The 26,833-nt window shown below is 37.2% G+C and overlaps 1 protein-coding gene across 2 annotated transcripts in view; it reads right to left on the bottom strand.

Moving 5' to 3' along the window:
- The window catches only part of EFNA5 (ephrin A5), a 210,624-nt gene that overhangs the window by 17,241 nt on the left and 166,550 nt on the right, over nucleotides 1–26,833 (bottom strand). For both annotated transcript variants that reach the window (XM_058827037.1, XM_058827038.1), the window contains exon 2: nucleotides 23,270–23,562. In XM_058827037.1, coding sequence (XP_058683020.1) covers nucleotides 23,270–23,562 — 293 coding nt within the window. The remainder of the gene's footprint in view (nucleotides 1–23,269; nucleotides 23,563–26,833) is intronic.

Genomic DNA, 26,833 nt, shown 5'->3' with positions numbered 1-26,833 from the left:
ACTATTCCTGCACTTAATACTGAATTAACTGTCCCATTGCAACTTCTTGGCCAGGAAGAATATAATTCTTCTTGCATTTTTCTAATCCATTGCAGTTTATATATCTGGTTGAAGGCTGTAGAGACTGCAAATATGTTTCATATCAAAGTCATATAAAAAAAAATCCAGCCATGTGTGTTAGGAGACATGAACCATGGACTTTTAGTTTTATTAAGCTACTTGTTTAGTATTTCCTCTTAGCATGGACTAGCCCTGTGTCTCTTTCCGGAATGTCCCTTTTCTCCTCTAAGGGGGAATTTAATGACGAGCCTTGTCTGCTGCTGGCCTGGCTGGTGTACTGGAGTCAGACTTTTTTTTAGTGCAGAACATCAAAGCAACACAAAACACAGTTCTTCAGTGCTGGACACCACCAGAGGTGAACAGCACCTTAGGGCTCATATGAGGCAACACTTTAAATCCAGTCCAAAGGCTTTTTGTAGTCATACCTTTATCATCTGTGCTCCCAAGTCACTGAGTCCAGTTGAGTTCAGCAAAATCTCAGTGCAGGGTAGCCTGTACCCTTTACATTTTCAAGAGTCCAATAAAACAGATGTTTCAGATGATGGAAAATCCAACTCTGCCTGCACTGTTCCTCTGAACTGAGCCTTGAACCAGTAAGAAAACAAAGTTCAAAGTTCTTTGCAAAGACTTTTGTTTCTTTTCATAAAAGCAAGAACATTTAAGTTTAGAGTGAAGCTGTCAGCTAACTGCAGCTTGAGCTTCTCAGAGAATCAATTTTGCTTCTGTTGTGTTTCTTGTCATTAAAAAACAAAAAAAGCTCTGCTGAACTAAGTTAAATAAATGAACAGCATATCTTACTTTGAATGGACTTTTAGTTGCTTGTAAGTTCCTGTGAAATATAAAGAGGTAGGAATGAAAAATAGACCATATAGCTGCTTCCACATGAAATATTTGCAGGCATTTCTCTCATATAAGGTTCCTCTTTCATAAATGCAAACTATATTACATACCTTAAAAAAAGTGCTAACATTTCTGCACTAGTCCAATATAAATGACTGATGCCATATTTTCTATTGCAACAAACCAACACTTATTAACTAGAATGAAATAAAACCCTCAGATCTCATTACAGATTTCAGTAGCATTAACAAAACCAAATACATTTATTGTACTACATTAAGACTGTATTAGAGCAAATTGCTAATAAAACAAGTTAATACTATCAAATAAAGCACTTAGAGAAAAATATATCCTCTTACTTTCCATAAGCTGTTTTGTACTTTGATTTTCCCTTGGTATCACTAGAAATAAAATGGTTTTCTTCAAGCAGGCTATCCAGTTTGCTAATTTCCATCTCTAAGAACCAGACATAAGTAAATCCTTTGAAGAGACATTATAGTCTTGTTAGTAAAGTAACGATCTTTTTGATCTTTAAAGTAACATGTTCACCCACATGGAATTTGTGGGTATTGTATCATGTTACTAAACCCATATACTTAATGGACTTCATATTATCCATTACTAACTTTACCACTACTGACACTGTAATTAAAGAAGAGGGAAGGATTCTATTCTTGTCCATCTTCATGGGCTTGCAACTATCTTCAAAATATTTAGAAAGTGTTCTATCGTTCCATGCTATACTTGTAAATTCTGTCTGCTAAAAAAAAAAACAAAAAACAAACTAATCTTACATGTTGTATTTTTCTAGGGTTGTGAACACCTACATGGATATGAAATGTTACTTTTGCTATTAACTTATTCAAGGCAACTAAGTACAATTATGTCTTGTGGAGGAGGGAGATCATCTAAAGATACAAAAAAAGATCTTCAAGAAGTTTCAGAAGAAATTTAGGGAGAAAAAAGCACAAAGTGGGGATTAGGGGGTTTAAACTTAAATTTAAAAAAAAAAGTGAGAATAATGCAATTTTGAGTGTTTGAGTGCACGTCCAGGCACAAGAGCTTGCAAACATGCTGCTTACAGATAAGACCTGTCCTCAAAAGATTTCAGAAGGTTTTTTCTTGGAAAAGCTCTTGGAAAAGGCACCTTGGCACTGCCTTTACACAGATAAACCCAAAATTTTGCAGGATGAGAACCAATATGAACTAGGAAAGCCAAAATTTGGAAAACACATGATACTCCATTGTAATTAAAACTCTTATTATGACACATTAGGATTCTCAGGGCAAAGACCTTTTACTTCATTATACCTGCTACAGTCCTAGGCCACAACTGAGTACAGACATAACAGAAGCCAGCAATATATTAATAATGCCACACCTTTATCATGTGAATTCTGTTTGTTCAAATCCTGCAGAAGGCATGGCTACTGAATCATTACATCATAAAAGCCAGAAATTCATATCCAGTCCTTAGAATGGGACATAACCCCTCAATTTGTGACATTTACCATGAAAAATTCAGGAACACATAAAGCTGAAGTTTTCTCTTTAGTCAAAATTTGTCCAGTGTATGAGGTAATAGCACTTTTATTTAAACTTCTACATCTTTGTTTCTGTCTTTCACTTATCTAGCCTGTGTTCAATGCCACAGGTCTTACTCATGTTTGGAAATCCATATTTTAAAAAGCCAATCTATGTGAGAATAACCATAGGCTCATCAAGGAGAACTTGTCAGGAATTTGACATGTCCTATCTATGCCAGAAAAGGACTGTAGTCTGTTGTAACTGTGACTGTGGGAAAGTGTAAGACACCCATGGGAGAGCTAACCTTTCATTTTATTCTGCCACAAATTATTTCCTTCTGAGCCTTTTTTTTTTTTAAGAATAATGTATACCACAGGATGTTTAGCCCTAGTCCCAGTGATCATTCCCAGATGAACACAAAATTAGACATATATGTGTACACTTTTCCAAAACTGGGACTTAAAAGCCCTGGTGGTTTGGAAATGATTTTAAAAGCAATGAATACTGCATCAGACTTGAAACACATGGGTACCTCTTGAGCTTTACTCCTCCTGAATGCTCTAACAACTATTCTCAGAAATGAAGAGAGAACTCTACCTCTCTGCCAGAAAAGGCCCTGTTTCACACTAACTCCTGACTAAGCAGATTGGGAAATTCTTATCTCTATTTTCTATCTGCTAATTCCTGATCTAAGCAAACACCATTGCACGGAAAGCTTATTTCTCTACTCTTTACATATTAAACAGTTAAGGAACCATGGTGTGAACAGTTTCTAATGGTGTTTTTCACATGTAAGACCATGCATATGGAAAAAAAAATATAGGACAACACAAAACAACTTACTGGAAAACTTTGCTGACACTTACTAACTTCAAAAGAGATGTCCAAAAATTCTGCCAAATTAACTTCTCTCAGCCACAGAAGTGTCCATCACTATTCAATTAAAGTGCCTGTAATCTACTGAGTGTGCTGTCTCCACTCCTCAAATCTCATCCTTCTAGAGTAACCCTGACAGTCCTACCCCACTTTCTGTGATCATGAAGATCCACTTAGATTTATATCTCAGCTCCAGGCTAATCTACATCAACAAATATTTGTACTAGATATAGTTCTGGTAGCTTAGAAGAGTTTAATGACAGTGTGCACCAGGTGCTTCTTTCCTGTCATATCTTAAAAGAGGGTTTCACGCCCTGAGTTTTTTCAAAGACATCTGGATACACTGTCATTTTCCTTCGTTAGGAAAAGAGTCAATGAAATTCATGGATTTGCTCCCTGAGCTGCTGCAGCAAAACTTTCAGAACTCAGAAACTGATAACCAAACAAACAAAAAAATCCACATCTGAGATCACATGTCTCACTTTGAGGTGTGGGGAAGCATCATATCTGCAAATATATGTGTGCCATCTGATCTGAAGTCTTCAGCAGCAAGGGTAGCAGATGCTTTCATACTTATCTGTGAATTATACAATATGGTATTGTTGGCTTGAAGGCCAAACACACCCTTGAGTATGCCTATGCAGATGCTGCAGTACCAGCTAAGGCAGGCCAGGCATGCCTACTGCTTGCCCATCCCACTCTTGATGGCTGCCCCAGGCACCAGGTATCCTATAGCACAGAGAGGTGTGGAGTCCAGCACACCCCAGCACAACATCCAGACAGGACAATCGTAAACCCGGGGGCCTCAAGGCTTCTTCCAGAGGCTGCATACCCAGAACCGATGACACAGAAGGACTGTTCTTGTTCTATGTTCCTAGTTAATTTTTAAGATCTCTATAAACTTCCAGTTCACCTCTTAAGGGTCACTGAAAAACTTGTTCTTTAGCCAAGTAAAAGTGCTTGTGGTACACTCCTGCATTTTTCTCTTCTGCCCTTGTGAAATATCCTGCAGAGAAAAGAATATTCTTTCATTGGATCAAAATGGATTTTTTTTTTTCCTGAAAGCCCACGAGGTGTGTAATCAAAGCTGGCATTGAAGCATCCTAATTATGAAACCCAGCAAGGAACTTTCACACACATTTTTTGGACTTCAGATTTCTTGTGCACAGAATATTCTTGCTGAGAAAGAAGATATCATGAGAAAAAAACAGGAAACAGAACCCAGACTGATAGCAAATAATTTTTCACTTCTACCTTTAATACCATGGCCAAATTAAGACAAATTAATTCTGTATTTGTAACAGGTTTTTTTAAGAAAACATCCTGAGCTCCTCAGACGTAGAACTTGATGGGGTGAGGGACAATGAACGTCAAAGGGAGGAGGGCTTATGTTTTTGCTTCACTCAGAAAAAAACATGTGTCTTCATAAAATCGTAGAATGCTTTAGGTTGGAAGGGCCATTTAAAGATAATCTGGCTCCGCTCTCACCACAACCCCTCCATGGGCAGGGATATCTTTCACTAGATCAGGCTGCTCAAAGCCCCCTCCAGCCTGGCCTTGATCACCTCCAGCAAAGGGGCATCCACTTCTCCAGTTGGAGAAAGTTGGCCACTCTTTCTGACTGAAGAGTTTTCTCCTAACATCTAATCTAAACTTACTCTCTTTAATTTAAAACAGTTCCCCCTTGCACTATCATTTTATGCACTTGTAAAAACTCCCTCTCACCTTTGCTACAGGCCCTCACTCAGTATTGGAAAGCTGCTGTAAGGGCTCCCTCAAGCCTTCTCCAGGCTGAACAATCCCAGCTCTTGCAAGGTGCGGTGCTCCAGCCCCCTTGATCATCTTTGCAGCCTCTTGTGGAATTACTCCAACACATCATTCTCATGTTGCAGGCCCCTGAGCTGGGTACAGTACTCCACATGGGAGCTTACCAGCATGGAGGAGAGAAGAATCACTTTCCTAAACCTGCTGGCCATGGTTCTTGTGGTGAAGCCAGGAAACGACTGGCTTTCTGGGCTGCAAGCATACATTGCTGAGTCATATTGAACTTCTTCTCAACCAACACACCCAGGTCCTTCTGCTCAGGGATGCTCTCAAATCCATGCCTGTACTTGTGCTTGAAATTGTCCTGATGCAAATGCAGGACCTTGCCTTGTTGAACCCCATGATATTGGCACAGACCTACTTTAGGCCTGCTGAAGTCCCTCTGGATGTCATCCCTTCCCTCAAGACCATCAACTGCAGATATCATCTGCAAATTTGTTGAGGGAGTTCTGAACCCACTTTCCATGTCATTCCATGACAAAGGTGTTAAACAGCCCCAGTCCCAACACTGAGCCCCAAGGAATGCTGCTTGCCCCTGGTCTCCACCTGGACATCAGAGCCCTTGATACAGAGCTAGAGAAAAATAGCAGGTTTGAAGTGCTATCAGCTAGCCGCTTTCTGCTGAGCTGAAGTGACCATTTTCAGATCTTTTCAATCTGTGGTGAAAAGATCATTACCATGCTAGTCCCGGGAAGTCAGTCCTCCTGCAAGTAAGCTCCTTTGTTATGAATATGGAACAGATGGAACCAAATCTATCTGCTCCATAGGAACAAAAACACTTACAACCTAGCTCTCTCTATTAAAGACTCTACTTAGCTTCTTTATAGGACTGACTTTCTGTGCACTGCTGTGAGGTTTTGACTTTATAGAAAAACGCGCTTCATAAAAGCAATAGTTCTTAATCCTAAACCAAAAGCAGCCTAAGAACAGTAGAAGATGAATGCTGTGTTTAACCCGCATGGCTCCTTGGAGATATGCAAATATTCAATTACTATTTTTTTAAAGCTACAAAAAGGATTTTTTCTGAGGAGGAAAACCAGCCATATGTTGTAAAGATTGTACATCAATGGCAGTGAAGTACATAGACAGTAATAGGCTACTTACTCTAATAAAGGTTGAATCTATCTATGTTATTGCAAGAAATAACATGGATTCTTTTTGTAGATATGTAACTGTGGATCAAGATGACACTTATGCAAAGAAATCTGTATCGGTCTTTGCACAATTGACCTTTTTTGGCAGGAGACAAAACCCCCTGAAATTAGGTCCCTATGAACACAAGGGAATATTTAATGCATAAATTTATCTCAAAATATTGCATCACCTATTTCCTAAGACTTTAACAGATACTGTATTAATATTACAATTAACTTTGCAAACTGAAAATACGCACAAATGATAGCTGAAACGGATAGATTTACTTACTGACTCTGCTCATTAAGCAAAGTACATGTAGAGGATCTGTCACTTCTCTTACCATCAGATCAACAACAAAAGCTTATTCCTAGCCACACATACACTTAGATATTGTTTATATCAACTTCTTATGAAAACCCATACAACAAAAGTCAGAGGCCCCTTTTACTCACAGGTTAATATGTTAATACATTTTCCATTGATCTTCTTTTTCAGAATAATTGAAATAAGAATTTCTGTGGCAGAATGCTTTGATTCTGACTAAATCAAGTCTTCAGGCAAATCTCCCCCCCCTCTGCCAGCAAAGGCACAGCTTGCCTGAAGTCATAACCTTTGTTGGCAGAAGGGAACTGGCCTTGAAACAGATCATGAAGCAGATGTTTTATGCCAAATCAGAGTCTAGGGATATACGCACTACTGCAAATAAAACTCTTCTCCTGTCTTTTCAGTCATTTCAACTCCCTGCAGCGTGAAATATGAAGTTGCCAACAAGCAGCCAGTGCACTACACAGCACAGCAGGGAGAGCAAGCGCCACAGATGCACCAAGGGCTGGAAAACTCCTTCATTAGCTCTGCTTTTCAGCCCAAGTCTGAGCAGTGACATGTGGGCCACCCAAAGAAAGGTGATGGGGCTTGTAAAGACAAGTTTCAATCAGGGCCAATTATAGAAATTGTGTGCACTTGCTTGGGTAAAAGGGAGTTTCATATGGCTGTGCCACAGGTCACGGTCAGTAGTGGCTCACAAAAAAATGTGGGGTTTTAAAATTTTTTTTCTTAAAAATTTTTGCATCTAAGACATGCAAACTGACAAAATACCCATGTATAGGCTCACAAAAAAACCCAAACCAAACCATCAGCTTTATGCCAATTCAGGGTTCTGCTGAACAATTTGTGACAAAAGACTTACAGGAAATCCTGTTGTTAAAGCAGTGGGGTACCCTCACTCCAGGAAAGGGTATGAGACCTGCTACCACCACCTTTGTGGAACTGGCCATTGAGCGAATGACCAAAAACAGGGCAGTATTCTAGCTCCCGCTATTACTGGTCCCTCCATCTAAATATTTCCATCTGATTAAAGTATTACCCATCGAGAGACCCTTACTCCTGAAAGATAGATATTTAAAATCTAGATACTTTTATTCTTATTAAAAGAAGCCTTGTGCTTTCAAGTCTGTTTTAATCCACATCAACACTACAATGAACCTTTCATGTGTTTCTAAGGTAAAAGAAGCGTTTTGTGTTGTAATGAAGGAACAGCTAACAATACAAGAACTTAGTCCTTGCTTATGGCAGATAGAAATGGGGCTCCAGTTGATGATAATGTATTTGTGCTTAAAACACACAATCAATACAAAATCTGGTAAAAACACAAACATACAAATCAAAAGAACCTCCTGACAATCTTTCAGGATGTTTACAATCTACAACAGACATCACATTTTCAGAAGAACTCTGTGCTTCATGTGCAGAACATTTTAGAAATCAGGCCAACTATTTAGATACCTAAGCGACAGCTAAGTACTTCTAAAATTATGACTCAAATTGGCAATGCTAAACACTTCTGACATATGGCCTGTAATAAATACTATTTATTTTACCTACTTTGGACTGGGATCAAAAAATAATAAAGGACTCATATGGGAAATTTATGCTTAAAAAAATTATAGAAACCATGTTCACTCTGGGTTTAGGTGGTGGGTTTTATTGGGTTGGGATTTTTTTTTTCTTTGTTTTATTTTCTGGCTGTAGTTTTCTTTTAATTGTGTGTTCAGGTGTATTTCAGATTAATGTCCTAAAGCCTAGACAGAGTCCACTTAAATACAGATGCACCAAAACCAATGTAATTTTATGAGGTTCAAGTAAAAATAGACCATGAATATCAAAATATCTGTATACACAATTGTCAGAATTTTTTTTCAGAAGTCTAGTTAAAGTGAATAAAAATAATGTATATTTATTTGGATCCATATATTTTCTTCTTAAATCTGATGTTAAACTACTCCTAAACAGTAGGAACTTATGCCTAGAAATTAAAAAAGCTTTTTCTTCAGGAGTGAACAGAAAAAAAAAATTACCACTTTTAAGTTTTTTGTCCCCTCCTTCCCTCACAAAAAGTTATCATTTCAGAGTCTGCTTTATTTGGCTAAAATACATTTGATTAAGAGCTAAGGCAATTTCATGGGACTTTCTGTTGCTGTTTGATTTGTGTGTCTTTCATTGCTGGTTGTTTTTCGGTTGGTTTTGTTGTTGTGTTTTTTTGGTTTTTTTTAAGAATGTGCATGTGCTTAAAATTTGACACTACATTTATTACAAGAGTGGAGTGCACATTTTCATGTATATATTAGTACACAGAATATCATATGCTGTTCACAAGCACTTCGAGGAATGGCATACATCTTTGTGAAAATCCAGCTGTATCCACACCAATACTAAGAGTATAATTTTAAAGTTATACTTTAAATATATTCAATTTAATTATACTTTAAAGTATTTCTAAAGCATAATATTTCTCATCCTCCTAGTCAATACAGATCAAAAAAAATTCCCTTCTTTTTCTTACCACAACTTCAATGAGGCAGCAGGTTTCCCAAAAGATTAATTTTTGGATTAAGATTATATTTCACCCAAAATATTCTATAGTATAAAATGAAAAAGTCCTAGGCAGAAATATCTCTTCTCAGTTGGGCTAGCATGTTAAGAAATAGTCTCCCCAGGCAGTCCTTTATAAGGGTTTTCCCCAAGCTAACTCTTAACACATCTTTTCAAATTAATCCATAATTTAGTTAGTAGCAATGCTATTGTCTCTGAAAAGAACAAGCAGCTTGCATTTCCAAGAAGGGACTGGCTCATGGGTCTGGGACCCTCAAATCACAGCAGACACAGACCACGCCAGGTAACTACAAAGCCACTGGAGAATTCACTTTGTTCTCCAATTAAGAAGGCAGAAATAGCATGGCATGAGAGATAGCTGGGAAATCTCCAGGGAAAATGAACATTTTATATTTTGCTTCCCAAAGATTTGGGTAGAAAACTTTTCCAGAAGTTGACATATCTCCTTAAGGAAGCTGGATCAGCTTTTGCAGAGAATGACTCCTTCTGCCATTTTCTTCAACAGGACAGATTTCAGCAGGAATGTCTCTGTCTAAGGCACATTGATTACCACATCCATTACCAAGAAGGGAAAGGGAACTAAGCATAGAGAGGAAGTAAAGCTAAAAGACAGACACAGCTCTACCCCAAGAAGTGTCACAAACTGTTTCCTACCTAACCTAAGGCCACATTTACCTTTAATCTAATTTTCATTTTGTGAAAATGTGTAGTGATTATGGTTATGCCACATCAAGTACAAGAAACAATAGCTGGTCAGATCAGACAGTAAAGGAGAACGATAATCTATAATAATCTTCACTGGCACTTAATATTACAAATATCTTGCCCTTGTTAAAACATCTTAGTTTGTGAAAATTAGCATCTCACAATCACAACAGCTAAAATCTTTACCACATAAACATTATTTTTTCTCAGAGATCTAACCAGTATCTCTCAGAGAAGTTGTGGAGTCTCCTTCGTCGGAGATTAAAGAACCAACTGGACTCAAAATTGTGTCATGTGCTCTGGGATGACCCCGTAGAGGAGATAGGTTGGACCACATGAACCACTGTGGTCCCTTCTGACCTTATCTTCCTGCAGTTCTGTGGTTCTATGATATGAGACCCCTTCACAGTATTATTTTATAAATATACCTGTATATATATACACATATGCATGTATATCCATACACATATACATGTTAAGTTCATTGTAAATGTAGGAAAAAAGGTGAGTCAGTTGAAAGGAAAACATTGTTACAAATATTTCTCCTTTTTGGAAGATCAGTATGTCTAAGACAACACTCATCCTTAGGAAAAAAACAAAACTAGCAATAGACTTTATGCTTATATTAAGCCGGAAAGATAAACAAGTGTTCAAACCCATTGTATTCATCAGCTGCCCCATACTGATTTTGGAGAGAGGTTGCATTAATGTCATGACAAGATTTCAAAACCTCCACGGATCAGAATCATCCCTGCAGAAATCTCTTCATGTTTGAGGTTGAACAGAAGCTTTCCCTGTTACATTGGAGTATTAGCCACAGGAAGTTTCTCAGGGGAGTAACACTACCTCTACCAATTTTAACATGCCCTTTTCTTGTGAAACAGTTCACTGAAAATAATTAGAACCTAATCATGCTTCAGAGGAGTCTCTACATGAAAGAAAGAAGTAATAGAAAGAAATGTTATGTTTCAGACTGTACTTTCTTTTCACCAGATCCTTAGACATCCAATGGGAGCTGTCAGAGCCACCAACCAATTAATTTTCTAATCTCTTTGTAATGAGTTTTTTTTTTTCTTTCAACCCTTGTTTGTCTCTTTTGTAGCAAACAAAAAAATTTTTCACTTATGTTTTGATTTTCTTGATTTTACAACATGCTAAAATGCAAAAGTGGAAGCAAAAATGGAGATACTATGACAGAATAAAATATAATATGTCTCTCTTCTAACACCTTGGAACATGATAACCTCAAAAACTAGTATGCTAGGAAATTGATTTTGTCTGTCTGAAATATGTGAAGGTCTGAAGGTCATGTTGGCAGTTTGTCCTGCATCGCTGTTAAACACAATATTAATTTTGACCTCTTTCTTATAATTCTAGTAATTTCTTCGTACCATGTGCCAAGTTCATGGGCCGCTCCTACAGCGTTCCACAGAACTACTTGCAAAATATAAAGAGGTCACCTGTACTACTATTTCCTGGAGCTCCATATAGGACTTGTGAAGCCATCTTAAGGAAAAAAGGCAAAGACAAAGAAAGCATGAAGACAAAATGAATCAAAATGTGCAAAAACTGCAGGCAGACAGACTTCTCATTTCTCCTATTGGAAATCTGGACTTGCTAAAAAATTAAGAAATGTGGGTCTGGTTTGTTTTTTAACCTCATTCTGCTTTGTTGATTAACCTGTTTCTGTTCTTAAAATGAATTACACCATCTTGTGTCTCCACTGCATAATTTTATCAAGGAGGTGACAAATCATGCTGGCAGTGATGGTCCATGTTGAAGTGGAATGCATAGTAAAATACAATTTTCCTCAAATGAATTGCTAAAACCGTTAATCTTTATCTAAATGCCCATAATAACTGTTTTGTTCTCCGTGACAGTTGGGAGAAAAAGAATGTCTTCCAAAAAACATTCTGGTAGCCAAGCTGCTGTTAATAAAACCTGGAGAAACATTTGTGATTAATATAAATCACTAATTCCTCTTTTAATGCCTAAACTTGACAGTGATTAATTTACACAGTTTTGCTTGAGCTGCCACTGAGTATTTCAAGTGGCACTGCTTGAAAAAAATGCTGTTGCACTGGTGTATGTTTCTAAGCAAACCTACCACAGGCACAGGCACTACAGATGAGGAACTCTATCTCTGGCAATAGATTCCACTGGGTGATTGTTCTGCTTGGGACTTGGGGGAAAGAGGCAGCAGTGAAACCTACCCAACACTCTGGGTAGCTGGAAGTGGCACATTTTGTACTGGCATGGAAGTCTGTTAAAACAAACTGAGAGGAAGCGGTTGTTTTTGCTACCTAGTTGGTGGCATTTTTCAGTGTTGCAATAAGAGATTGCTTGACTCCTCCTAATTTAATTTTGAAACTCATTACTGCAACAAAGTGTGTGAGCGGGAATGCGAGTACTTTGCAGAACACCTCCAAACAGTTGTCAAAGAGATGCTTCCTTCCTCAGAGACAGCCTTGCACACGTTGTTCAAGTGAGAGACATGTAAGAGAGGTTTCATACTGCCATTTCTGAAAAATACATAATATTTTAAGGTTTCAGACAACTGGTTTGACAATAACTATCTTTGTCTTGTAATAAATATGCTTAAAATTATTCTTACACAGTTATTAATTTGAAACTCCAGCAGCATTATTGCTTACCTGCTTATATTGAAATGCTAATAAAATAACTTTAGAAGTCTTGTGAAATACAAGAAAACATTATAAAAAAGATTGTTAAACAGAAACCTACCTATATCAGTTGCTCATGTATGAGCTACACTGTTATCACTGCATTGGAACATACCTTAATTTCTGAAAAAACATATGATTTGTTTCTGAATCTCTCTTTGAGAAACTTTTTTGGTACCTCACTAATGTGCCTGTGGACTGCTGACTACCCTCTCCTATTTTTTGATATTGTTTACAGATAGGACCTAAGGAAGTCAGATCCCAGCTCCACGAAGCACCAACGGGAACTGGATGAATAACTTCATGCTCGTGGGGAAAAACAAATTTATGACTTATTGTGCATCACTAGCCAGAAGCAAAGAAGTGCTGTTACTAAGCCCTCCTCAAGAGGACAGGCTGTATTCCTTCACAGTCCTGAAAATCCTGAAGAAAGGCATGACATTTAAGGTAGACAGCATGTCCTGCTGCAGCTGCTGTTACAGATCCTGGCTTCAGTCCCAATGGGGCTCTGTGCTGTAGAATAACAGTGTAGTCTTCAATGCCTCGCAAATTAAGATCTTCTGTAAACTCTCAAAATATTAGAGAGAAGTAGTCCACATGCAATTACAAGTATTGAGATAAAGGAAGATGTCACAGATTTACCAGAAGCAGATGTGTCAAAAAAACTACTTAGGAAGAAACCCAAGACCATATCTTCACAATATCCTCACCTACAACTCTTAAGACATTAATGTGAGTGAGTTATGCTGTTCTGGTTTATTTTTGCCTGAACACATTTTGAACACCAATATGACTGAAATGTCAGAGCTCTTCAAATTGATTAATATATCTCCATTCTTATTCAAATAATTAAGATCATTTCACCCCCAGAAGATGATCAACAGCAGTGTTATTCCCCATAACTATCAAAAGGAGCCTGGTTACATTTGTGCATAGAGGCATGGTACGAGTGAGATTTTGATACACCTTCAAGCCATTCTTAATTCCCTGAAATAGTGCTGTATCTATATTTGGCTGGCTATACCTCTTGATACTTTAAATATTAAATATCCATGATGTAAAAGGAAGGCTAGAGAGATTTTAGAGGCAGTAAAAATCTCACTTGATCAATAATGTGGATGGCCTACTGCTTTTCTGAGGGGAAGTGAAAACATTTGAAATGATTTTTCTGTAAAAAGATTTTCTGAAAAGATTTTTCTGTAATTTTTCTGAATAAAGCATTTCTGTGTACTTCTGAATACTCTTGTGACAAAAAATAAATCTTATTCTACATTATTTATACTGATTTGCCAAGAATCTCGGAGACAGAAGTATTAACTGCATGTGTCATTTTGAACCCAGAGTCCTGGCCACCTTGTCTGAAGAGTACACGACTTGGAAATTAGAAAGTTATTGAGAATTCCGTAATGTTTTCCCTTTTCAGGAGCCTCTTCTAATATCAGAGGGTTAGGTAGATTAGAAGCAAATTTGCTTTTTTAAAATTCAAGTATTAAAAAAAAATATGGAGTTGAATATTAACTTACGAAACAATATCATCAGCCAATCGCTCAGCATGTGGAAGTGTTTTTTTCATTGAGGGAGTTTAGTTTTAGTCTAGTGGTTGCAGGCATGCATATATAATCAAGTTTGTATCATGACATATACAGTATCACCCAAGAAAGTGCTGCCTTCCTGATTTAGTCTGAGGAACAGAGAGGCTTAACATGTTGATGACATGGAGGCAATGAAGTACAACACTGTTATTCCAAATGTCATGCTATGCTATTTTCATTTCTGTTGGCATCTGCTCCATGTTATGAAATGCATACTTCCAATACAACAGCTCATTAAACAGGTATCAGTTTGCTCAAAAATCAAATTAGAACACTGTTACAGAGTTACAAGACCTCAGATAATTATTAATATTACTCACTGCTTCTGTGAATCCTTTCACTCACTGAATCCATGTGCTTCAGCTTATTAATCTCATAACATTCCAGTGAAGTATCACTGCAATAAGTCTCACTCACCAACAAAGGGCAGCAACTTCTGAGGTGTTAAGCTGTAGCTGTTGAACACGAAAACTGACTTGGAGTAAGGAATGATGAATGGTCCATCAGGATTTAAAGAGCTGTGAGCGATTAATTCAATTGTACTTCCAGCAGAACACTAAAATTTAAACACTTAAGAAAATTGCAATGGGATTTTTACAGGAATCACAAATGTAAAAAAGTACAGTCACCAGTAGGGAACATTCAGTCACCATTTGTCTTGAGGCAGGTGCCTCATGTAGGATTCATCAAGTTCTGGATGCTACCTAAAAATCATTTTTATCCAAGGTCTAACCAATTTATTTTTTTAATGCTTGTGATTGGAAGATCAGATAACATTCAACACATGCTTTATTTTTCTACAAAATGAACTGTCCTTTGTCAAGCAGCTTAGATGAGAAAGAAAAAAAGGCAGAGAAAAGAAAACCCCATTGCTCACTTTTCTGTGGTCACTCCTTCACTCTTTCTAATGACCAAAATCAGTACTTCAGTAGAAAGTAACACATCACTGATCTTCACAGAAGGGTGAAGACCTTATAAAATATGCCATAGACAATGTTCAGAGATGCAAGAGGAGTATAACCTCCCCTCTTATTTTTCTGTTGCTGTGAGGATCTTAATGGCACTTCAATTTTTGAAGCATTCAAAAATTGAAGTGCCTTCTTTTTTAAACTTGCCTTCTGAAAGACATTCATTCCCTTTGAAAAACTCAGGCAGTAGAGACCAGTGCTTCCATGGGTTCTCTCTTCATTTTCTTATATGGATTTCTCTCAAGTCCCAAATTATTCAACAGCTTTTAATGTCCTCTTTGAGGATTCTAAGAACACAACCAACGTCAAAATCTATTAGACACTGGTGATTATTTCTGCTTTCTTTTAAGCAGGACCAGTACTTAATCTTTTTCTGATGCTTTCTAACAGAGACTGGTCCTTTAATCTACACACTAGGCTAAGCATGAATCCCCTTTAAAGGTCACCTTCCTTGTCTGTCTAATGTTATTACAAAAAATATTTTTTAAAGTACACATTTATCAAACCCTTTCAATTGCTTTGATTTCATTCAGAACATCTCAAGTGATTCTAGTAAACCAGCTATCAAAGCAGGATTTGTAGCAGAGTGGCATGTCTGATCCCACTGCTGTCAAAGCAGAATCAGTGTTTATGTTGATTTGGTCTAGATTGAAAGGTTAATGGGGAACCTGGCAATAAACAACGTTTATCTAAAAGAGAAGTGCAATTAACATACTAAAAATGTTTGTGATTCCCTCAGCATCCTTTAATAATGTTCTTTAGTTAACCTTCATTTTTCACTTTTTGGTGCAAACAAGGATATACAAAGAGAGAGTCCAAAAGTGATCTTCGTGTTTGCAAGAAACGATGAGGAAATGTACCTGAATTAACTAACACCTGTTGAAGTGAAGACAGGCTGTGTTTTTTCACTTGCTGAAAGACACATCCCATCTTCACTTTCCAAGCAAATATATGCTATTTAGGTCAACCACTTGACAACAAGAAACAATTTTTAATAGAAGTTTAGCCTTTGAGTAAAGTGACTTCACTGTCCCTGCTATAAGTTAAGTATGTTATGACAAGATTTACCATCAATCTCCCCTACTCATTTCTCTAAAGCTCACACAGTTCTCTAAAGATAAACTTTGTTCCAAGTCAAATTTTTGATTTTTAGTCCCAATATTTAAAGATTCAAGATGGAAAAATACCCAAACTAGGCATTTTAGAGCACGTACGTCATTGATATGAGGACAACAATACCCAAAGAGAGGTTTTCTGAAAGATTTTTTCATACAACTACTCAGTGGAAAAATGACTTCTTATTAGAAAAACCACATATTCTAAGTGCCAGATGATTTAAAAAAAAAAAACAAACTAATTTCTAGAGTAATACCAATTAAATATTACTATGCAACTCCAGCTGGGATATGACAACAAAAGCAATGACTGACTTCCTCTAAAAAAGGTAATTCTAAGTAATCTAACCAAACTGTTAGCCAAATTGCCTATAGTACCCTTTGATTCACTCTCATACTCTTTAGGATGCACATGGAAAGTCATACTATTTTCTTTAAATTATCTCCTCTTCCAGCAGAAATTTCCTCAGGTAAGTCAGGCTCAAAATCCGAGAGTGTACTTATGCCCTCAGACAGAACCTCCTACCAAGAGATCTACAGTCAGAAGCATAAACTGTTATGCTGATGACAATAACTGGTTCTGATAAAGCAAGATTTCCAGGTTTATAGAAGGATGATTAAAAGAGTGAGAAGTATAGTTTTTAGGGGGTACTCACATTTACATTTTCTGATAAGAGACAATTACAGCTAGCAATCTTTCTGTTCTTTCTCCCACTACATCAAACTAAACCTCTAGCAAACATGGAGATCCCTAAATCAAATAACCATCTTACAGTGAGTTGTGCCTGTTCATGCAAAACATTGATATCCACTAATATTAAGCTGGTGCTCGAGCAAGAGCAATGAGATCTATGCAGTTGTTTAATATCATTCTTTTCTGAGCACATGAAAAATACCTGTTATACCAACTGTTACAATCAATTACAGTGAAGATTTCTCAGTAGTTTTCTCCTATGTAGCATCACAGGCTATTCAACCTCGCATCCACAAAGTCACCTTTCTTAATTCTTGCTATACAAAACCCAGTCCTAACAGAGTAATAGCCAAGCTGGCAATTTGGAAGCTTCCAGGGTCTTAGTCATATCGTCAGGTCTGTGTTAATTTCTATGAAAAGCGAACAAAGCACTTCCTATGCTAACTGTTGATTTATAAAGGGATATGTACAGTTCTTCCCTGTTAAGACTCTAAATTATGCCAATAATTCTTCATTTAAAATCAAAAATCCATAAAAGGACCAGCAGCAGCAGCAAGCAGTGGTAGTTTCGAGTTCTGTCCCATCCCCAGCAATTCTGTGGCCAAGACACTTGAAGAGAGCATTTCAGTACAGGTTCCATGGACATTTCAGATGGAAAGCAGTGAACAGGCACAGGGCAAGTCAATGATAACAATATGATTTATGCTTACACGTTGAGATAAAAAGACAGTAACCCTACCAAAAATCAACCTGTTCATGAAATGTGGGGCATGGGGCAGAAAAATTGACAGAGAATTTTTAGCTGAGACTAAAGAAAAATAATAGCACACTCAACCCTTAACCACTCACAAAATATGGTAGAAGGAGGTAAAGAGAGGAAATTTAGCTTGACTGTCATCAGGGACTGCTACTGGCTCAACAAGAGCTCAGCTAGAGACTTTATTAATACAACGAGCTAACTACTGAATTAATAGGCAGAAGTAAGAGGTGTAGGTATTAAACCACTTTTTACTACTACTGTTTTTTCCTTAAAATCCTCAGAATCAGAGAACCCTCCAGATGTGTGCAGAATGATTGTCCAGCTACCTGTTAGCTATTAGAGAAAAATGACAGCAGGATTAAGACAGTTCCACAGTCTTTGGAACGTGCTGAGGACAACTTCCAGAAACAGAGGTAGAATCAGGTAACAGAAGACACAATTTTTGTATTAGAAATAATGCAAATTGCATGTTTTCCTATAGAAGTAGCAGCTAAGACTGTCAAGATGGAATATAATTTGACTAAAAAACCCACAGAATCAGAAATTTCAGGAAAAGAAGGAATTAGATCAGAGAAGCAAGGGTAATGAGGAACAAACACAAACACAAAAAATATCAAGGGAACAGGTAACAGCAGGTTTCTTGGGAATATATTCTATGAGCAAAAGGAGTATAGGATGGTTATATGCTATTAAGAAGCATATATAAAACTGAAAGAACAACTTTTCAAACTGTTTCTTAATTTAGCCATAAACACAAACTATTTAAATACATTAGTTATAACAATAACTAAATTAAAATTGTAACAGCACACTATCCTGATGTGGTCACAAGATATACAATTTCACCAAAGCTTTCTCAATTGACAGTCAGGGGCTTCATGCAAATAAATGGTGGTAACAAAGGCACAGTGATAGTGACACATTAAAGGTGAGACAAAAAACAGTATAAGCATTTTGAAATAAACTAAGAAAGACACATGCAGGAGATAAAATTAGAAACAAACAGCAGGAAAAAAAGGTCATACAAATAAATCACAGGTTTTTATCTTTTCAAAACGATTTTTAAAAGATGAATGTGGCTCTTTTCTCAAGAAGAATAGAGAAAAATCCCCACAACTTATGTCCAGATATATAAAAAGTAAAGTCTGCTTACTGTTAGCAAAAAATCATCAGAATCTTGTGAAGAACAGAAGAGAAGCAAGAGAACCATGAATAAGAGCAAACCTACCTTGTAGTTCTAAGAAAACGGTATAGGCGTATATAAATTAAAATATTCACAGTGATCAAACGACTAAATAAACATTATACATAAAATCTTGGAGGATATGATAAAAATACCATAGATATTTTATCCATAGGTAAGGATAAATTACAGAGTTCTTGTCTGAACTAATTGGACTGATGACTCAGAGAAAAGCGTATAACACACCCACTGATACAACTTTTGACACAACACTGGTGTTTTCAAGAAAAGAACAATTTGTAAGCTATAGCTTAAATCAACAAAACAGCTTGGACTGGCAACTGAGGTCAGGATTCTGAAGAAATCTTTACCAGCCTGCTTCTAGACACATTCTTATTATTTCAACCGCTCTGATGTATACTTGCCAAATTATCACTTATACTTTTACTTAACACATTAATAAATGATCTGCAATTAAGTTAAAATAATTGAAATGATATGATAATTTTGAAATATATAATTATGTAACATTATACATTTCAGGACTTTTTTCCCTTCCTAGCTTTTGAGTTCATCTCACCTTGCACAGTACCTCACCTTAACCCGAACAGCAAAACTTATGTTCCCTTCCAAAGGACATTAAAATTACTGTCATGACACTATTTTGTTTCTGCTTTCTCTGTAATTCATTTGCTTCTGTTTCAGTAGTAATACTATTTTGTTTGTTTTCAGGCTGGCATACACTAACCTGAGATGAGCACCTGATAGGAACTAAGTAAAAATTGACACTTCAGGTCATGATCTATTATTTGTTCTCCCCAGCCCCATGCTGTGCACACCCTAACTAAATAAAAGTTAATTTCTCTATAAATATTTAATAACCTTTTCTTCTTTCAAAAGCAAACTCAATCAGTACTTTTGATTGCATGACTCTGACGTTGAATTCACTTGCTCAAAGTAAATTTGGTATCAAATGGATAAGATTTTTTCTTTTCATTATCCTAGAATGAACATGCAAAGAATGGAGATCCAAGTTCATCTGAGCAATACATGAAGGCAACAGCATAACAAAGAATGGTGGCATTTTCGAAATGAACAGTTCAGACATAGAGACAGTGATTGTTCACAAATAATTTCATTTTCTGAAAATAATGGAAGAAAAGAAGCAAGCCACATTCTTAAAAGGTAAACTGTGAAGATTTTTGACAAAGCATCAGACAGTAATTAAGGTAACCGGCCACTTAATATCTCTGTCTTTTCAGCAATCTAGACTACACAGCATATTTTGTAACCCTTTAATAGAACATGCCAGACTGATCCTATGTAGTCACTTTTCCCTCTCTCCTGCAGAGAGGGCAAAGGTTTCAGATCTGCTAGGCTAAGGAAACCTTTCATGGCAAAGCAGTAATTTCTTTAACATGCAGATCCAGAAAGCTAACGAAAGTGGTCTCCACAGCCTGAACTAGCATCTGCTTACAATTTTGATGAGGAAACAAGGAACAACATTTTGCCATCTTTCCTCAGCATAGATAAGAGAAAAACATTCCAGGATGGACAACTGTGTCCTGAGAAGGTCTGTATGCTATTCTTAACTTATTGTACAGAGCTTCTCTGAAATTTCTGCAATGTCAATGCTCTTGTTAATGCCCTCAGCAAAGCGAAGGATGAAGAAAAAAAATACTTAAACTACAGAAAAAAAGGAAAAATGCTTTTGTGTCATTAAAACATGAGTAAAAATGCAATTTCAGCTACGCTTAGCTTAAACTAATACTTTACATCTCTTTGCTATTTTTTGCTATTTTACCTTCATCAAAAAAAAATAATTCCATATGAATGCAGTTGAATATCATAAAGCTTTTCACATTTTAAAGTTCTTCAGAACAATTGTTTTGAAGGGAGTCCTTGACAGCTAAATTAATATCATAGATTTTAAAATGAAAGTTATATGATTTTTAGTGACATATTGAATTTGAGCACAAATGAGGAAAGCCAGGCATAAAGCAACCTGGGTGAATTTAAATTACAATATCTTGCTTGAGAGTTGAATGGATTTTGTATGTTTTAACAATGAAGCTATTAGCCCAAGCTGAGATTTCTCTTTTTTTTCCATCACTTTCATCTTTGGTTTTGATGCTTATTGAACATTTCTCCTTTTTTCTTTTTTAAAAATTTAGAAAAATAATAATTTTCTTCAGTCTTGCAGCGACTTATGCCTTTCCAGTGCCACACTTTATTGTACCTTATGATGACAGACTGCATTCCTTAGCTTAACTATTCCTGCTTATTTGACTGATGATGCTCTGGAACTGAATTTTAAAAAAATAACAAAACAAAACAAAAATCCACAAAATAATTGCATTGTTCTGAGGGAGCACAATATCAGAATTTTGAATTACACAGAACTCTTGCTGAAGTGACACAAGTTGGACTGGTCCTACACAATACAGATTTGTTGATCCCTGAATATTATCTATTTAACTCTGATATCTTCATATTATTTCTCATAGCAAACCCCAGTTTTAAATAACATTATTTAAAATATTATTTTTAGTATTGTTATAGATACATATTATCATGTTGGCTTTTCCCAAAATATTGAAATGGATGTTATATATTTAATGCTGAAGTATTTTTTACTATAGTTTTTATTTCCATTTACTAAACTTAGCCTTAGTAATGTAATAGCTGATAGTTATGCTTGAACTGCCTGCTTGGTTGGGATAACATCCAATGAACGTGTGATGAAGACCCTGCTACTGATATGCCAACTATCAGCACCTACTGTCTGAAAAAAACATGGACCAAAACCCAAGCTGGAGGTGATAATAAGAACAGACTAAAACCACAGCCAAGAAATGTGCATGCTCTAAATGAGGAGGAGCCATGCTAAACAGTTCTTTGAACATAATATAAATTATGTTTATAATATAAATAATATAAATGAATATAAACTAGTTCGGAGAAAAGTTTAAATATATATAATTGTTTATGAATATACAACAGGATGATGCAATAGAAAAGATACATAAAGGGTGTCTCCGAAACAGCAAATGTGCTCTTGGCTGAATGCCAAGCATCCTGCTGCTAAAATTTGCTTTATTTTTTTGTCTCCTATTGTCTTTTATTAAACCTTTAAATTTTACCAGGAAAGTGAAGCTCGTTTTTCACAGTATTATTTTTATTATGGTGTTTCAGCACAAGAACAAGATACAGTTTTTCTGATGAAAAAGCACTACTCACTAGAGTTCTTTACTTGATGGAAGAAAAAGAAATTAATGGGAAGCTATCCACTAAGACTGTTATTTCCCTGTAGATTATGGAAGGGAAAACAAAAATCTCAGTGTTGAAGAAATGAGGCTGAAAACCGGGATCATATGTACTCAGTTTCTCTGGTGAAATGAGGTGGAATGACTGTTTCACAGTAGAAAGGCCAGCTACACATATGAAAGTAATATTTATTGGGATCTGCAGTCTATCTAAAGCTTTCTGCTCTGTTGTCTAAAACAAAAAACAGGGAAAAAAATAAAGCTGGAGCAGTCAAAACTTGTTTGGATTGAAAGCTACAGGCACAAAATGCGTTGATGAAATAAGATCTTTGTTGGGAGTACTAAACACATGAGATAGTTGAAATGATATGACCTGCCGAGTGGAGTCAATGAATCAGTGTGCTTAACCCACCGGGTTTTAACCTCCTGGTGTTTTCCCTTCCTTAGACCCACATTATGTCTCCTGCATCTTGTCTGGATGCCTGGAGCAATCCTGATGCAGATCTCTTCACCTTCTTGCCTCCTGCTCCCAGAGCACTCCCATTGCCATGCTGACAGAAATAGCTCACCCATGAAAAAGTTGTGGGGGAAAGGAAGGTAGAAAAAAAGCCACCTGGATGAATACTAGGATTATTTAGCCTGAGAAATTACAGCTTTAAATACCACTGTGCTACTGACATCAGCAGCATAATATCACTTAAGAGCTACTCAAACCTCACTTTCCTTGGGTAATAAATACTACAGAGACAAGAGTATTTAATCTACACAAGTAAGAAAATTGAGGTATTCCACATACAAAGGATTAATTATTTTTTCTCATATCTGAGGACAATTTCTATCCTCCCCTTCTTGCCCTGCCTCAGAGTGTTGAAATAAATGTAATAGTGCAATTTGCTTTAAAAGTCAGCTGTGGTTCAGTGAGCAGGCTGGCATGCAATATCATGTGAGAAAAGAAAATATGATTTAATGTCATTTTTCACTAGCTAGATTCCTAGCTAATGTACCTGGAGATAGTTTAAGCCCATGTTCACTGTAAAGCATCTGCATTATATACTGTTTGCCCTTCTGTATTTTCACAGAGTATAGGTGAAAAATTAGCTGTGTTTCTTATACCTGCAGTGCAACAATGGTAAATCTCTCTGTACTCACAGATGTAGAAATACTCCCGGCCTGGCCTGAACTCAAATCCCAGTGAGAAGGGCGTGAAGAGCTGGAACTTTTCCGAGAACTTCAATGGTCCATTTGGGGAATGCGGCCGATTGCACTCCCACCTCTTGAACCCTTTGGAAGTGTGATCACAGGAGCTGTAGCCATCAAAGTTCACCATGTACAGAACATAGCGTTCGGTCTTATCTTCTGGCACCGAGTCTTCATAGTGAGGGCAGAACACATCCAGGTAGTCATTGATGCAGACATCAATGTGGTAGTCGCCTCGCTGGAATCTGAAATCACAGGAAGAGTTCAAACGTAAACACAGTTATCTTAGGATGACCTTGTTGCAGGGCGACATTCTCATATGAAAGGGCATCACTAATGGCACTTCATTTCACTCCAGCCATGTACACTCACTCTCAAAAATGACCCCTACAATTCACCAGAGCTATCAGAGACTTATTATGCAGGAATATGATCATACAACCTTTTGGGTAAAGGTTTTGCTCTATTCTTTTACAGAATAAGTCTGTTATTATCCACCACTAAGTGTGTGATATAGGCTATCTTTCCCTATGGTTTACTGAATAATAAACAAAGAAAGTGTCGGTCTTATTTTTTTGCTTTTTTTTTTAATTGAAGCAAGAAGCAGCAGAGGCCAAAACTGTATCAGCCTTCCCAAATCAGTATCTATAGAAATATCTGCATATGCACCAAATAAATAACCCAAACATATCCTTTTCTCTGAATCATGCAGTAATCACCCCTATGCTGAAAGCTGATTTGACTGCAGGTACTTACAGTTACTACAAGAATACAAACAGGTTACTCTTTCATCATAAGAAGCAAGTTTGTCAAGATGCAAAGAAAAGTCTGTATTGCTTTCTAAAGAGATTTGAAAAGCCATGCTTCTCCTTTGCCAAAAGTATATATTGAAGATGCTGCTCTGTTCAGATAAAAGGATTCTGGGATACAAATTATCAGCACTCAGCCTAATGTGACAGATCTGAATGAGTGCCAGCTGAGAAATGCAGTGCAAGGCACCATCCCAGATGCATTTTATTATTACTGTTATTATTACTGATGACTCCTAAGAGATGTGGGATTCTTGTTTGTTGGGGGTGGGGAGGATTTCCTTGTTTCTCCCCTGTATGTCCCACTTACATTACTTTTCTAATGCCTGCCATAGTGTCTGGAAGAAACTGTGGGAACAAATTCACTGCCTTCATGTGAGTTCATACCATGATAGATTTAACGATTCCATAAACCAGGTCTATGAATTCATTAAATTCCCTGGGGCAGCTAAAGAAACCAACCACTGACCTACTCCACTTCAGGCTGACTGGGCCACTTGTAGCTTCAGTCTTTCACAGCTGCAGTTGTCAAGTACCACAGAGCAATAAAAAGGCCATGACAGATATAACTATAATACTTCTTTTTAGCTAAGGGGCATATTTTAAACACCTGATGGGCTTGAAATCTGCCATCTGGATCCTTCTATCTAATTTCAGAGAAAAAGCAATGATTTGCTGGCCCTCCAAGGATAAATTCAGAGCAAACTACACCTTTTCATATCCCTACGATAACTTCAATAAAATAGCTTTTTAAAGGAAAAAACTGAATACGCATCAAAGCATGATAGATCTGTATAATTTCAGCCAGGGCACAGCCTCACACTTCCACTCTGTAACACAGAAAAGCCTTTTTTTGAACCACAGCTCTCCCAAGAGAATTTACATTTATCCAAATTGTTGGTGAAGATACATATTTCTGTACTCCAGCGCTTTCAAAATCTGTGGCCTGAACAGATAATGTCTTAACACATTTGCTGTTGTATTGTGTTGTTAATTTTGCCCCCCATGTTGTTATGTTAATGGTTTGTTTCCCTCTCCCCTCTGTTTTTGTTTTAGTTTAACCCAAGTTGTACCCTCCTATCCCAATTGTCAATCCACCCTTGTACCTGCCTCCTGTTCCTGAATGTTTCCTGTTCCTCCCCTCTGAGCCCTGTCTGTCACTCAGCTACTCCTCCCGGCGTAGAGAAAATTCAGGGAGGGTGGTCGAGTGATAGGGCAGAGGTCCCACCCTGGACCTTCCTCACTGATCCTTTCCAATGTCCCTCTGGTCCCTTCACACTCCCTCCTAGTTTCCCATTGGTTTGAGATCTGTCGTCTCCCCTGGTTCCTCCCCCAGATTTAAGTTGCTGTCATCTGTGTTTTGGGGGCTCTCCTGGAGCAGTGTCCCAGAAGTCGGAGGTCCACGTAGGTATTCAATAAATCTTAGGCTTTGCCCTTCATGAGAGCCTGACTCCTGACTCCTTCATTGTTGCTGTGGTCTCTTCCATCAAGCTGCTCCTCTGATTCCTAGGATTCAGACAGGTGTCCCCCCACAGGTCGACAGTGTCGAGCTAGCCTGGGTGGCTGGAGTGGTAACTCCAAAAGGGACACTGTGACAATTTGAAAAAAATGTATTGTTTTCAAATTGGCATCTGTTCTCTGAATCAGTTAACAGTATGCTGTTCTTATAGGTAATGAAAAAGAGCGAGTGTAAGTTACAAATAAAAAAGATGCATTCTGGCAATAATATCTCTGTTTATTTTTTCAATTACACTTTCAGTAAGTACAAATTGATACATACCTATATATGCATGTTTGTGTGGACAGTATTGGTTGTTTTTTTAACCATGTAGGTAATAAACAATTCTGTTTTCTCAAGGGATTTTCAAGGTTACCTCTTTTATCAGCCTGTACCTTCACCATAATGATCAATTACAGTTCTGTGACACAAACTATATGCTTCTAGAATTACACTTACATAATACATTCAAGATCAGACTGACCCTCTCTACCATTAGACTTTTACTACACAAATAACCTTATGTGAACTGCTTTTCCACATTATTTTAAAAGTCAGTGGAGAGCAATAGGAACTTCTGATGTTCAGTTCATCCAGCCTCTTTAGTACATTGTAATGAGATGGATCACACTTACAGAAGCAGCTAATTCTCTCCTTTAACCAAAAGGAGAGTCTAGAGAGACACTTCCCAGACAGTGTCTGTACTGTAAATAGCTGAATTTGAAGGGAAGAATCCAACTGCACAGCCTATGGTAATGGAGCTGATAAGTACAAGAAGACAGACAGCTAAATGTGTGATCACACCTTAATCCCAATTTAGCAATAAAGTCAAACTTGTAATCTGCACTAGCAAGATGGTGAAGAAAAAGAAAAATCAAACCTCATCTGACTCCCTTTTGGCAAAGTTTCCCTCTGTATTCTTGTTAAATAAACAAAACCGCAATGTAACCTTTGATCACTGGCATTTTAGTAGGTTCCTTCTTATTTCTTGTTTCATAAGTGTTGAAACAGTTGAGTGTATTCATTCATTCACACTCCAGACTCTGAAGTGCTGCCTGCAAGGCAGGTCTGAGGATGAAGCACACAACCAAGTCCTTTTTGTCCCAGTGTCCTTTCCTCCCTGTTACCATGTTCTCTCAAGTTTCAGTCATCAGTTATCTGCCATAGGTAGGAAGTGTTCATTTACTAAAAAGGGAAGGAGATTGTGCA

This window comes from Poecile atricapillus, chromosome Z, assembly GCF_030490865.1.
Source record: "Poecile atricapillus isolate bPoeAtr1 chromosome Z, bPoeAtr1.hap1, whole genome shotgun sequence".
NCBI lineage: Eukaryota > Metazoa > Chordata > Aves > Passeriformes > Paridae > Poecile > Poecile atricapillus.
This window is presented reverse-complemented; position numbering and strand designations above follow the sequence as displayed.